This window comes from Strongylocentrotus purpuratus, unplaced genomic scaffold (assembly GCF_000002235.5).
Source record: "Strongylocentrotus purpuratus isolate Spur 01 unplaced genomic scaffold, Spur_5.0 spur5_scaffold_18, whole genome shotgun sequence".
Taxonomy (NCBI): Eukaryota; Metazoa; Echinodermata; class Echinoidea; order Camarodonta; family Strongylocentrotidae; genus Strongylocentrotus; species Strongylocentrotus purpuratus.
This window is the reverse complement of record NW_022145603.1, coordinates 18,591,549-18,606,438: the sequence shown is the minus strand read 5'-3', so window position 1 is coordinate 18,606,438 and position 14,890 is coordinate 18,591,549. Positions and strand designations below refer to the sequence as shown.

Genomic DNA, 14,890 nt, shown 5'->3' with positions numbered 1-14,890 from the left:
AAAGGAAAAGAAGGAAAGGGAAAGAGGAGAGAAAGGGAAAGAAGAGGATCGAAGAAGAAAAGAAAAGGGGGAAGAAGGAGATCGGGGGCTGAAGGACCTTGCCTCCCAGGATGTTGCCTCCTACCCCCCCCCCCCCCCCCATCAAACAAATTAGAGCGAAGGAAGGAAAGGGAAAGAAAAAAGGAAAATAGGAGTTAAAGGGAAGGAAAAAATAGAGGAAGAAGAAAAGAAAAGATGTGGGATATCAGTTTTCCCGCCAACAAGTTGTGGATCGAGGGGGGGGGGGCAAAAGCCCCTTGCCTGCCCCGCCCCAGCTAAAAAACAGAGAGAAGGAAGGGAAAGGGAAAGAGGAGAGCTAAAAGGGAACACAAAAGAGTAAAGAAAAGGGTAAAATAAAAAAAGGAGGAGATCAGTTGCGGTTAATCCAGTCCCACCAACAACGTGTGGATCGGGGGGGGGGCGAAATGCCCTTGCCTCCCCCCCCCCCCCTCCCCTAGCAAACTAAAAAGAGAGAAGGAAGGGAAGGGAAAGGGAAAGCAAAAAAAAAAGAGAAAGAAGAAAGGTCAGGGAGATCATTTGCGGTTTTCGCCGCCAACAATTAGGTGTAGATCGGGGGGGGGGGGGGGGCACTGGCGTGCTGATAGGGGGGGGGGGGGGTTGGGGGAAATGACAAATTCCTAAATTTACAGTCAGGCAAGAAATATGCTTATTGAGATGCCTACATGTCAGGACCAGCGGAACGGATGGGATCGGGAGCCTCGAGCTCCCTCCCATCCCCCACTTTTTTTGAAAAAGTATATTTAAGAGAAATTTATAGAAAGAAAGAGAGCAAGAAATAAAGAATAATGAACTGCCAGTGTCACAGAATAATGAGGTATCAAAATATGCTCATATGACCGTGATTAAATGCCTAAAACCCCCGAGCTTTCGGTGTTTCCACCCCTTGGGTTCCACCTAGGGCGTATCAGGACAATTACCCCCTGGGGTAATCATCCCTCGGAAAATTGACCCCCGAAGGACAATTACCCGGCCGAAAAAATTACCCCCCAGAAAAGTACCCCCCGGAGAATTAACCCCCGAGGACAATTACCCCCAAAGGACAATTACCCCCAAGAAAATTACCCCCGAGGACAACTACCCCCGAGGACAATTACCCCCAAAGGACAATTACCCCCCGGAAAATTACACCCCATATGGAAAGGTTGTATCATCCGCTCAATCTGACTTGCGTGCATAGAACAAATAAGCATTTTTCCATGAAAAAGTAAAGTTTTCTAAAATGTGCGTTTCTTTCAAGCATTGGGGCGCCCGGAAGTCACTCGGGTAACATTTCATAAAGTATCATATAAAAATACCATATGCAAATTGTCTGTACTTTTGTCGGAAAAAATACATTTATCCAGCACAATGTCGTCTCTTTTTGCTTTGGAGAAGAGCAAATAGCGAGTTTCAATCACACTTTGGCCGCTCTCGCAAGCTCTCACTCGTTTCACAGTGGTCAAGCGTCTTTGAGGCAAGCGGTTAATGAAAATATTAATCGTAAGCTTTCTTCAGTTCTGGTATTAAACTTGTTTTGATTGATTGTCATAATTTTGTCGGAATAAAGGAAACAAAAAGGCTCGACCATTAACTTATCAGCGTCTGAATTGACCTTTTGACCTTGAATTCCCTGATGCAAGCGCACTAATGACGTCATCTTCGCTAAATCGGTGTCTTTTATCGTACAATGCGACACTTTCACAATGTTTATACATCTTTTTTAATTATTAGTAAGATATAACATATTTTTTCTGATATCACTGAAGTTTTGGGTTTTATTTAATGAGTAATTTTAAAATAAGAGCCATCTTACTCTTTTAATTTACTGGATCGTACCATTAAAGTCGCAGGGTAAAGAGATGCATTTTCCAACTGCGCCAAATTTAATTTACGTTCCGACATTCTGTTAAATGGGTTCGCGTTGTTAAGAATCCACCGCTTTCTGCTCCAACAAACGTCCACATGCGGAGTCGTTTATCAACTAAATTATTCAAATTCATGGATGCTTCCTAGCTTCCCAGGTGTTTGTGTTCCTGTTGAAGCATTTCATTCACCTGCTATCATTCTTTGTACTCCAATTGCTAGAAAGCAAATTTCATTTTGGTTTTATAGTTTCATCGGAGTCGTTTATCAACTATATGTATTCAAATTTATGAATGCTTCCTCCCCAGGTGTTTGTGGTGTTTATGCATTTCATTCACCTGTTATTATTCTTTGTACTCCAATTGTTAAAATACAAAATGCATTTTGGTTTTTATAGTTCATGCAATAAGTAAGTCAATAACAGAGTATGTTCTGCACAATAAAAACAGTGTGTGTCCCTAGTGTACAATGTAATGTGTCCCCTCATTTTGTAATAGTTAAATAACCCATTCACTTTAAGGAACTACCTGTCCGATGAAGCCAGTGACCTGTGACCCCTGAGCACTCAACACCGTGTGGGAGTCAGTGTGTGGCCAAATACTTTTATGAGACAAATACAAGCAAACGTTTCCATATGGAAAATCACCCCCGAGGACGACTCCCCCCCCCCCCCCCCCAAAGGCCAACTACCCCCGAGGATAATTACCCCCGAGGACAACTACCCCTCCGAGGACAATTAATTGTCCTTGGGGGTAGTTTTCCGGGGGTAATTTTCCGGGGGGTGATTGCCCAGGGGGTAATTGTCCTAGAACCCACCTAGGGCCCAAAGGTGGGCCCTTAGATGGTCATCTGACGGTAATTTAATGCCTAAAAACCCCTGACCACAAGCCAGTGGCGTAATGAGCAAAAACGTTGGGGGGGGGCTGACAAAAAAAAATCCGCAGCACCCCACTCTAACATGCAGGCCCCGCTGAATGTTTCGCAAAGTGGGGTCTAGGGGCGGAGCCCCCGACGCTCAAGGGGTATGGGCATCAGTGGTGGATCCAGGAATTTCTTACCGGGGGGTGGCATGGGGTTAAGTACATGTAAAACGATGAAGCGACAGAACGAGGGTTTAGCGGCGAGGGAGCGTAGCGACCAAGCGGGGTGGGTCCGGGAGGGGGTTCTGGCCCCCTCCCAGAGTAAAAAGCATTTGCAATTTTAGAACCAAATTAGACGCATTTTCAGGCACTTCTTGGAGTAATATGACGTAAAATTGCTTTCTCCTACTTTTTCCAAGAGTAGGGATCTTTTGCAATTTCCGGGAAACACATTTGGCGCATTAATGTCCACCGGCACTTCCGGGGAAAAAACGAGGCCTTCTGATTGGTTAGAAGTTAGAGAAAAGTGATCTGTCACGTCTTTGATGCCGCACAATGCACAAAGACGGTGGTCCGGTACTTTATCAGTAGTACTTGCAAATTTGTTCTCGAGTGTGTTGATATCAGGGGCGTCGCTAGATCGTTGTCAGAGGGGGAGTGGGGTGGGTGTAGAGGCCACCGATTACCGACAAAATGAGCAACCAATTACCGACAAAATGCCAATGTCCAAATGTCTACAAATTTAACACTATAAACCCGGGGCCAGGAACTAAGTCATCTTTTAGTCTCCCCCTCCCGCGCGAAGCGCCTAAACTTTGACACTTCATTAAATTATTTGAGGAAGAAGACGATCCGTTGTACCGTTCTCGACTCTTAATTCTTGTTTGGATCCAGTTACCCCCCCCCCCCCTCCCGCGCAAAGCGCGGCAGTTTTTATGTTTCAATAAATTATTACTCTTAATCCTTACTTAACTTATTTTCACCCATCCCGCGGGAAGCGCGGAAGCTTTCACGTTTCATTAAATTATTGTGAAAGAAGACGATTCGTTGTATCGTGTTCTTGTCTGAATTCAGTTTCCCCCTCCCGCGCAAAGCGCGGAAGCTTTGACACTTCATTAAATTATTAGAGAAAGAAGACGATTCATTGGACCAGTTCCGACTCTTAATCCTTGTCTGAATTCATTTTCGCCCATCTCGCGTGAAGCGCGGAAACTCTGACGTTTCATTAAACTATTACTCTTAATTCTTGTCTGAATTCATTTTCGCCTATCACGCGCGAAGCGCGGAAGCTTTGACGTTTCAATAAATAATCACTCTTAATCCTTGTCTGAATTCATTGTCGCCCATCCCGCGCGAAGCGCAGAAGCTTTCACGTTTCATTAAATTATTAGAGAAAGAAGACGATTCGTTGTTTCGTGTTCTTGTCTGAATTCAGTTCCCCCTCCCCTCCCGCGCAAAGCGCGGAAGCTTTGACACTTCATTAAATTATAAGAGAAGACGATTCGTTGTACCGTTTTCTTCTCTTAATCCTAGTCTGAATTCAGTTTCCCCCCCCCCCCCCGAAGCGCGGAAGCTTTGCCGTTTCATTAAATTATTAGAGAAAGAAGATGATTCGTCGTACCGTTCACTATTCTTAATCTTGTCTGAATTCAATTTCCCCCGCTGGGCCCCTTATAGGTACTATCAAGACTATTACTTATTGGCTCTAAAGCTCCTAAGTCGATTTGACAACTAATAATCGTTATTTTCCCACTTAAAGACATTTTCAAGCCCCACCTTTTTAAAGGAAGTTCTAAGGTAGTATTATCTTTCAAATGCCGTTGGAATTTAACCTTTTCATTTTTTTGGCCTGCAGATAGGACATAGTACCTTTAACGGTACATGTGCAGAGACTTGTCACAGTTGCTTCTGGAAAGGATTTTTTTACTAGTGTTACTGTTAGTGGCCACGGCCCCTTAGTGACTATAAAAAAAACATATGCTCTTCCTGGCCATTTGGGAATGTGTCAGTTTGCAACAGAAATGGAGAAACGCGCATTTTGTTGAAAATCATGTGATATCACGAACATTTATACATCCCTTGTATATGGAATTTAAAATAAGTCATGGTTCAATTTTATTTGGGGGTAGGGGAGGGCTGGCGCCCCCAAGCCCCCCCCCCCCCACCAGTACGCCAGTGCCACAAGCCAAATAGTGTCCAGCCAGTGTCACAACATAATAAGGTATCAACAAATGCTCACCTGAGCTTCCAGGGTCTCTGCCCCCTGGACCAAACCAAGATCCCTTAGGCGGGCCCCTGCATGATTATCTGGCCGTAATAAAGCGCCTAAAACCCCTGAGGTTCTGGGGGCTACGCCCTCTGAACCCCACGCCAATTAGTGACCTGCCAGTGTCACAATAAGGTCCCCACCCCCCCCCCCCCCAACAACAAAAAAGAGAGGAGAAAAAGGAAGAGGACATAGGAAGAAAAAGGAGCAGACAAAGAACATTTTTAAAATTCAGACAAGGATTCTTTCTCTAATAATTTAATGGAACGTCAAAGCTTCCGCTCTTCGCGCAGGAGGGGGGGGGAAACTGAATTAAGACAAGGATTAAGAGTCGAGAATGGCACAACGAACCGTCTTCTTGCTCTAATAATTTAATGAAACGTCAAAGCTTCCGCGCTCCGCGCAGGAGGGTTGGGAAACTGAATTCAGACAAGGATTAAAAGTTGAAAACGGTATAACAAATAATCTTCTTTCTCTAATGATTGAATGATACGTCAAAGCTTTCGCGCTTCGCGTACGAGGGAGGGGAAAACTCGCCTCTCCCCGCACCCCACCCCCTAAGGTGCGCGCTACGCGCGCTCTGTAAGTGATTCGCACGCATCGCGTGCTCACTACCGCCCCCCTAAAATAAAATCCTAGCTACGCGCTTGTCTGACCGTAATTAAACGCCTAAAACCCCTGAGCTCCCGGGGCTCCGCCCCTAGACCCCACGCCAATTAGTGACCTGCCAGTGTCACAAAAAAGGTATCAAAAAATGCTCATCTTACCGTAATTAAATGCCTTAAACCCCTGAGCCTCCGGGGGCACTGCCCCCTGGACACCACCAGGGGGCCAAAGGCGGACCCCTGAATGCTTATCTGACCGTTATAAAATGACTCAAATCCCTGAGTTTCATGGAGGTCAGCCCCTTGACCATACAACAATTAATAACCCGCCAGTTTCATGAATTAGGTATCAAAATATGCTCATCTGACCGTAATTAAATGCCCATACCCTGAGCTTCCGGGGGCTCCGCCCTTGACCCCCGCCGGGGCTTTGCCTTTAGACCCTACGCCAATTTATGCTACGCTCTACCTGATCGTAAATACTTTAGCCTCCCCCCACCCACTTTGAAAAAAAGTTCAGCGGGGCCTGCATGTAAGAGAATGGGGTGATGCCAATTTTTTGTCTGCCACCCAAACGATTTTGCTATTACGTCGCTGCATGCTGGTCACCATTACGTACGAGTAATCTAAGTAACCTAAGTAATCCTGGATCCGCGCCTGGCGTGGGTGCACGGTTTGGTCTAGCGGAAGGATCCCAAGTGCAAAGGTTAAACTGTTAACATATTACTTCCTGTGTTGAATGCCGTTGAATGTCATTGGGAATTTCCACTCGATAAAATAACATACTCATACAACTGCATTGCTGAATGACACATTATCATACGCCTCTAATACTGAAAGCAAAGTCGCAGTTAGAGCTACTTCGATCGTAACGTAAGTGCTAAAAAGAAGCGTACAGTAATTTCTTATAATGTTGTACCAGGTAGGCCCTATTAATCACGGAATGCATTATGTTTAACATTTTCAATACAATAATAGCCAGCTAAGTATTTACAAAATATTTTGAAGAGTTAGCTTAGCCAATTGATTCACAATTTTTTTTCTCGTTCCTCAGGTCGTGTGCTGGAGTTGTCAAAGATGGCTACTTCCTTCAAGCAGGCTGTCCATAAGAACCTCGAGTGTCCTGTCTGCCTCAGCTTCTTCAAGGAACCAAAGAACTTGACCTGCTCCCATACCTTCTGCAAGGGTTGTCTTGAGACTCTCCTGGAGTCTTGTGGGAAGCTGTTGTGTCCTACGTGCAGGGAGGAGACTTGGGTTCCTGGTGGAGACGTGGGTAGACTGCAATCAAACAGAACAGTCAGATCACTAGTTGAAGATGTGGAGACCCAGGGTCAGTTCGGTTCCAACAGTAATCAAGAAAACGAATCATTCCAAAGAAAACGGAACAAATGTCGAAAACATCCGAACTACGATGAAGAATGTTTTTGTCTCAACTGTAACAAGTATGTTTGCTGCAAGTGTGGCATATTAGAGCATGCAAAGAATGCTCACACTATCCTGGAAGCAGGCGAACATGAAACTGATCAAAATAATCGCGTCGAGAAACTTGCATCTAAAGCGGATGCAAAGATACGCAATGTTGACAAGTATTTCACTTTTGTTGAAGACCAGCGTAAAAGGGTGCATAACATACAGAAACGACTCAATGGTGAAATAGATGCGGCTTTTGAGGAATCAGTTGAGAAATTGAAGAAAAGAAAGACGGTGTTGAAAAAAGAAGTCGAACACAAGCTAGGGAAACTTAAGACTTCATTGGGAGACGTGGAGAAGCAGATATGTAAGCAGATAGACCAGATTAAGAAGGTTCTTGAGTTGGTTAAGAATGGTCTTAATTTTCCACACCAGACAGAGGGTCTGACCTCACATGAAGCGATGTGTCAACAGCTGGAAGAGCTTCTAAACCGGTTTAGGCCAGATGAGGAGCTGCCCAGGAGAACTGCTGAGGAAGGTGAAAGAATTGGCTTCAGGAGTCACGGATCGGATGAACTCCGGTTGGGCCATTTAAGACAAAAGAAGTCTAAATGGCTTCTGCGCACGGAGGCTCCACTGCCGCCTGGAAACAGCATGTCCGGGATGGTAATATCACCAAACAACGAGATGGCTGTTGGTTGTCAAAACGGAGGAATAGTCATTTATTCCTATGAGGGCATCAAAGAAGGTACCGTTCTGAAATCTGTTGAAGTTCGTGCCTTACACTTCATGCCTGATGGTGGGTACGTCATACGCGACACCAATAACAGCATTTCCTTGTACACAGAGCTTTGTGAAAAGCTTGATGTAACGTTTGAGACAATCAAAGGTGAATATGGCGGTCTCACTGTAGGCAAGGATGGGCTGATCTTCATAGGTTACAGTTTAAGCCAGAAAATACAGGTATTTAAGCCAGAAGGGGGAAAGCAATAAGAGAGATAACGTGTGACGGATTTCAACCATCGCAGATGTTTGCGATGACATCCAGTCCAGCGATTGCAGTTAAGAGTACATGCATTACCAACTTTCAGTTTCAGGTACAAGTGATCAACGATGTGTCGGGTGCTATTATTCATAGCATCGGCAAAGATGGTTTATATACCTTACCCTACTGTATGTCAGGATGATTCAGTTATCATTGCATGGGTTAAGCTCGGCCAGGGTCTGCTGAGCATCGTTCAGTACACAAAAGAGCTCAAATACATCAAAAATATTTTCACTGATTTCAAGATAACGCCATCACCGACGTATTACTTATGTGATAGCTTTTTGCAAACATTCAAGACGGGAGAGATTGCCTTCTGCACTAATAATAGGCTTTACATCTTCAATGAGACATGGGAGTAAATTTCAGTTTTGCAGATGAAACGTGGAATTCAACAAACTTACTGAACCCAATCACTTTAGAATGTTATTCTGTCAAATGGAAAAATGCACCGTATAAATATTAATATCTACTCTTGCCTGGTCTCCGTTGTCACAGCTCATAATAGTCACCAACAAACACCAGATAAAATGAATATTCAGGCACCTCATTGTCTGAATAGGAGAATATATGAGGCACCTCTTTGCCCGAATCATTATGAGATGATGGTTCATATAATGTCGGAACTTTAAATACTCCAAAAGAAGTCCTCTCAGTGCCCCTGCCTTGTCAGCCTCTGCCGAAATGTAATGTATAAGCGCCACTCTTTTATAATGCTATTTTAATGTTGACCGATTTCGTTATGCCGTCGACACTGGAATTAATTTTTTCCTAAAATACGGGCCGGGATTCGACCCCTCGATCGCCCCTTGGATTAAGAGTCAAGTTGAATGAACCTCCATACCACGACACTTCCTCTTTATACTTTTCCGTCATTATCAACGGGAAATTGTCTGTCAGTAATTGAATACATTGCAGTATGAAGGCAAATCAACAAAGGCCCTACTTGGAATAAGAATGATAGTTATTAGGCCTAATATGAATTTAATCTTCTCACCGTGAAGCAATCCCATTAATACTCAATCTCAGTCTTCTGCCTCTACCACCCTACAAGTTCCCAGAAACTGAACCACCCATTATTTTTTTTATTTTTTCTATTCATCCTCTTTCGAGGGACTTTATTTGTTCATATCATAAAATAAAAGCTATTTACAACAGTGTTTATATACAGAATTCATGCAATTATTGTATGAACCAGTGGCGGATCCACGGGGGGGGGCCCGGGCCCCCCCCCCCCCCTTGAGAAAAAAATCATGTAAAATCACGTGATTTTTACCTTTTTTGGGGGTTGGGCCCCCCCCTGGCGCTCAAGGGGGGGGGTGCAAATTGAAAAAATTTTGAGGATCAAAAAAAAAAAATGCGATCACTACCCCCCCCCCCCCCCCCCCCCCCCCCCCCCCCCCACTGAGCGAATTTTTGGCCGGCGCGTTTTTCAAATTTTCGGGAGCAAAAAAAATTGAGGGTCAAAAAAAAAAAAAAATTTGCTCACTACCCCCCCCCCCCCCCCCCCCCCCCCCCCCACTGAGCGACTTTTCGGCCGGCGCGATTTTCAAATTTTCGGGAGCAAAAAAAAAAAAAGTTGGGCCCCCTCCCCTAAGAAATCCTGGATCCGCGCCTGGTATGAACCACCCATTAAGGTGATCGTCATAGGTGCCGGAAGTAAGGGGCAGGAGTTGGGGGCAAAACGCATTTCGTCCCCCCCCCCCCCCCCCCCCAAAAAAAAAAAAAAAAAAGCGCTAGTTAACCCCCCCCCCCCCCCCCCCCCCCGAAAAGATTTAGCAGTAAGGAGTAAAATGGTTCATTCGTTTCGATTTGTAATGACTGTAATGACTATCATATAACTAAAACACATACTAGACATATCATAGATATTTTCTCGCCGTTCCCCAAAAACATAATTGCAGTGAGGGGTAACTTTTACATAGGCCTACTATGTAACAACAAAGTTGTTTTTTTTATTATTTAAAAAAAAAAAAAAAAAAAAATGGAAAAAAATAAGTATACAACCCTATTACTTTCTCTGTATTTTTGTTATGTTTTCGATCTAATGTATTAAACGTCAACGACCCAACCTATATAGACATGGCAAAATTTACAGTATTATGTTTTGGGTTAAATTTACAGTAGGTCGCATATATGTATAGGTAGGCTACTATTACGTCATTTATTTTAGGCGAAACGATTATCTATTGCATTCCATGTACCTCATGTGCCTATTTTGTAAAGCTTGAGTTATAATTTATTTAGAAAATTGCTATATTAGGTAAATCTTCGGATGTTTTATGGAACATTATAATATTTATTTTATGCACTATGTGTCATGTTTTACAAGAAGAAAAAAGAGTTTTTTGTGCTATACAAAATTTTCCTTCTGTTTTTCTACACTGCATTGTTAATTAATATATATTTACAAACATAATTTTGATTTGTTATATTGCATTGCAAATTGATTTATATGTTTATAAACAGATTATTGATGTACATCAATGAAATTTAATAAATATAATTCAATACATGAAGTAGTTTTTTCTTTCTATATTTGATATTAGTATTAGCTTGTAGATGAATCGAGCTTCATCATTGGCGTGTTAACTTTATTTGTTTAATGATAAAGTGACGTCATCAAGACATCAACTATGGAGGCCATTTTCCTTCTCTTGTTGTTGTTTTTACATATTGGCCTCGAATGGCGGAAATTGTTTTTTAATAATTGATCCACATTACAATGCCTGCATTGCCAATACTGCAAAAATCAGTTTATGATCACCTACTTATCCTAATCATATTGGAATTAAATTATATGTTTATGCCATGGCGCATTAATTGGATAATAATGTTTATGTTTATGTCGTGCACGATTCATTGCATTTCTGACCGCCATGGGGTTTATTCTTCTCACCTCTTTTCTGCTTGTTACCAATGCTGAGAATTAATGGTTTCATTTTGGCCTGAGGGTGGTGGTTTAGTGCAAAATCCGTTTTATTTTCTTCTTCTCTTTCTGGTGTAGGGAGGGGGAATATATCAATAACAATTTAATCATATCATTTGTGTTCGATATCGGATTCAGTGGAAATGATTAAAACCTCAATACTTTGACGGATATACAAGTAGATTTGCATTGTTTGCCTAAATATGTAAAAGAATAAATCCCCACTAGCAGGAAATAATGTCGATAATCGGAATACATTGATAAACTCCCTCTATCGCTAGGCTGTATTTCTAAAGATTGTATTTTCGGTAGGCCGGCCGGGCGCCTTGAGGACCCCGACCGGGCCCCGGCAGGGCACTTTCCGGTACACCTTCTCATCGGACGGAGCCCGTAAGGTTACCGGTTGGCACTCGGCCGGCACCCTGCCGGCACCCTTACGGGCGCCTTGCATTTCACTCGACCAATTTTCTCCGGGCACCTCCCGGGCGCCGCAGAATATGTGACCACACATGCCGTAGAAATGAAAATCGGACGGTTCGCGTACGGTCTCTAAATCCACGGCAAGCCTCCGGGTAGGGAAAATTCGAATTTCTCGCAATGTCATTTATTCTAAAAAAAAAACATAATTTAACTAGGGATAGTTGAGTTCTGTTGCAGAGGCCGCTACACTAAATATTTTGTTTGTGAGATAATGAAAAACTGAGTATCAAATTTGAAAGAACATACAAATTAAATGACAAAATCGGTTCAGAGACGGCTGAAATATCCATAAATATAAAATTTGTGTACCACCACAAATATTCGAAAATTTGAACCAGCCGTTGATAAAACGAAATAGGGCCTTATACGTTCTATTCCAGCCAATGCTGATGTTGGCTTTTTCGTGTTGATTATAATATGCACAACAAGCCGGGCCGTGTATTGTTAATAGTAATTAATTAATCAATTAACGGTCACTATAATTTTTTGAAAGTGGAGCTGAATTGGTATGATCATATTGGCTAAATTTCACACACTTTGGGGTTTAAACTTATCTTCATAACAATTTCAGGTCCTAAAAGAGCACTAGAAATGTCATAAACAAGAATAATTAAGAGCAATAACCATGCGCTGTGAAGGCATTCGCGGTCTGAAACAAGAACTCAACTATCCCTTTAATTTGCACTTGTAATTTTTGTATGAAATTTCATTATTTGATAAATTATCGCATCATATTCTGTGTGCGTGCGTATCATGAATATTTATGACTAGCGCATGACGTATTAAGTTTCTATTGAGCCAATCAAATGCAGCGGTAGGATGGCAAGGTTAGATTAAAAAAGACGCGTCCAGGCAGTAGACTTGAAAACTGTTTTTATAGGCCTCTGGTCTTGACAGATGTGCAAGTCTCAAGAGCAAGAGTGTCGATTTGTATCCGTGGTTGGGGGGATGATAGGCGCCAAAATATTTTCGGCAATGGAACAAAGCAACCAAGGATACAAGCGTGTCGCAGGCTGTACCCCCTCCCTTCGAAGTTATTAACTTTTTCAAGTCACCCTCAATAAAGATAACATTTCAGAGAATATGGGACCCATGTGGGTCCCAACATGGGCTTGCTACCTGGGTTATTATCCTCTCAAGCGCGTAGCCAGGATTTTATTTTAGGGGGGCGTAAGTGAGAACGCGAAGCGCGCTCCCTAGGGGGGGGGGGGGGGGGGGGGGGGTGGGTGCAGGGAGCTGGAGTTTTCTCTTTGATGTTTCGTTAAATTATTAAAGATAGAAGACGATTCGTTGTCGTTGTTCCGTTCTCGACTCTTAATCCTTGTCTGAATTCAGTCCCCCCCCCCCCCTTCCCGCGCGAAGCGGAAGCTTTGACGTTTCATTATATTATTAGAGAAAGAAGACGATTCGTTGTACCGTTCTCGACGCTAAATCCTTGTCTGAATTCAGTTTAGGATATATCCCCCCATAGGATATATCCCCCCAGGATCGACACCCATGCTCAAGAGGAAATAATGTCCCCCCCCCCCCCCCCCACTCCTTGAGCGGAGGGATGCCATGCGTGTTACCAAAATGTCCGGTAAAGGGGTGCTTTTCACGCACCAAAGTCGGGCTCGTACGTACACAAAAAAAAGACTTTACACACCGGACTTAGGGGGCGTTTTCAAAAGGAGGGAACATGCATATGCGTGCCCTAAATAACACTGAGTGGAGGGGCCGGGACTAATGTTCAAATGAAACAAAAAAATGATCTATAAAGACAGGTATTTAATAAACAGGTTTCACTGTATAGGTTCCCATTTATTCTATTGCTCTTACAAACGGTTGTTAACTACATTTTATGTAACTATAACCTTTCTATATAAGTGAGTATGCAGGGGCTCGGGGAGGGGGGGGGGGGGAGGGGTAGCGGGTAGAGGTTTTATTTTTATTTTTTTTTTAATTTTTAGTAGCAGTAGGTTAGGTGGTGGGTGGAGTTAGAGGGTGTTTTAAGTCCCTTTTTTTTTCTTTTTCCTTTTTTAAAAGATCTTAGCTTTAAAACCTCAAATTTTCATTATTTGTACGTAGATCATGCGATGTAGATTGTATTTGTTATGTATATGATTTCCTTGCTGTAATGGAACATCCATGTATTTGATGAATATATTACTTTCACGAAATCGCTATTGATGTTTTTTGTTCTGTTTATTTGGAGGAATAAAACATGAACCAAACAAGAAATGTCAGGCATGATGTGAGGAAAGCTGTGTGTATTTACCCCTTTCAGAATTGTTTTCATTGTTGTTTTACATATTGTATGTACATAAACATTATACATTTTTCATTATTTTTTTCCTCTCTCTCTCTCCCCTCTCTCTCTATTTGATCTATCTCCCCCGCTCAATCTTACATTGCTCCCCCAACTCTAAGTCAGAAGTACACTCATCGACACGCTTGCTCTTTGTTTTTTTCTTCTTAGTCCGTCTCTCTCTCTCTCTCTCCATCTATTTCCACCTATACTGGATGGATGAAGAAAAAGAAATAAAAATGTAGATAATCGATATACATGTAAAATTAATTTCTGCTTCCACTTCCCCTCGTTTAACCGATCTCTGTATTTTCCCCTCGCTCTCTCATATATTTTTCCTCTTCACCTTCTCCACATTCTATTGTTTAAGTTTTAAATTTTTAAGTTATTAAGTTTCTTTCTTTATCTCTCTCCTTCTCCCTCTCTCTCTCTTCTCTCCCCCCTCTCTTTCTCTGTCCACTCGATATACATGTAAAATTAATACAATAGTATGTAAAACAAATATAGGCGAACGTGAGAAAAAGAGAAAGAGGAGATGACTTAGGGAAGGAGAGAGGAAAAGAGAGTGAATATTAGAGAGAAAGATATGAAGTTTAATCTAAAGAGATAGAAAGACAGAGAGGAATCAGACGGAACAATGTTGATGTATACAGAAACGGGACATTTCAGCTGATAGATGCCATATTACTTAGAATTAGGCAATGCATGGCACTGGATAATATTTCTCATATAAATGCCTTTTAACGAATGAAATTCTTTGATAAGCTTTTATCCCACAAATACAGATAGATGTGATGAAGTTAGACGCCCCCCCCCCTCCCCCCCCCCCCCCCTCCCCCCCCCCCCCCCATATGGAAACGTTTGCTTAGATTTGTCTCATAAAAGAAGTTGACCACAAACTGACTCCCACACGGTGTTGAGTGTTCAGGGGTCACGGGCCACTGGCTTCATCGGGCAGGTAGTTCCATTATGTGAATGGGTAAATGAACTATAACAAATGAGGGGACACATTACATTGTACAATAGGGACACACATTGTTCTTATTGTGCAGAACATACTCTTTTATTGACTTACTTATTGAATGAAACTATAAAACCAAAATGTA

At 42.6% G+C, this 14,890-nt stretch overlaps 1 protein-coding gene across 1 annotated transcript; it reads left to right on the top strand.

Annotated features, from left to right (window-relative positions):
- The first annotated feature begins 6,426 nt into the window (after nt 1–6,426).
- On the top strand, nt 6,427–9,056 carry LOC105447128 (tripartite motif-containing protein 2-like). The gene is made up of 2 exons (XM_011684819.2): nt 6,427–6,506; nt 6,688–9,056. The coding sequence occupies exon 2, from the start codon at nt 6,711–6,713 to the stop codon at nt 8,034–8,036; it is 1,326 nt and encodes a 441-aa protein (XP_011683121.2). The 5' UTR covers nt 6,427–6,506; nt 6,688–6,710; the 3' UTR covers nt 8,037–9,056.
- The last annotated feature ends 5,834 nt before the right edge of the window (nt 9,057–14,890 follow it).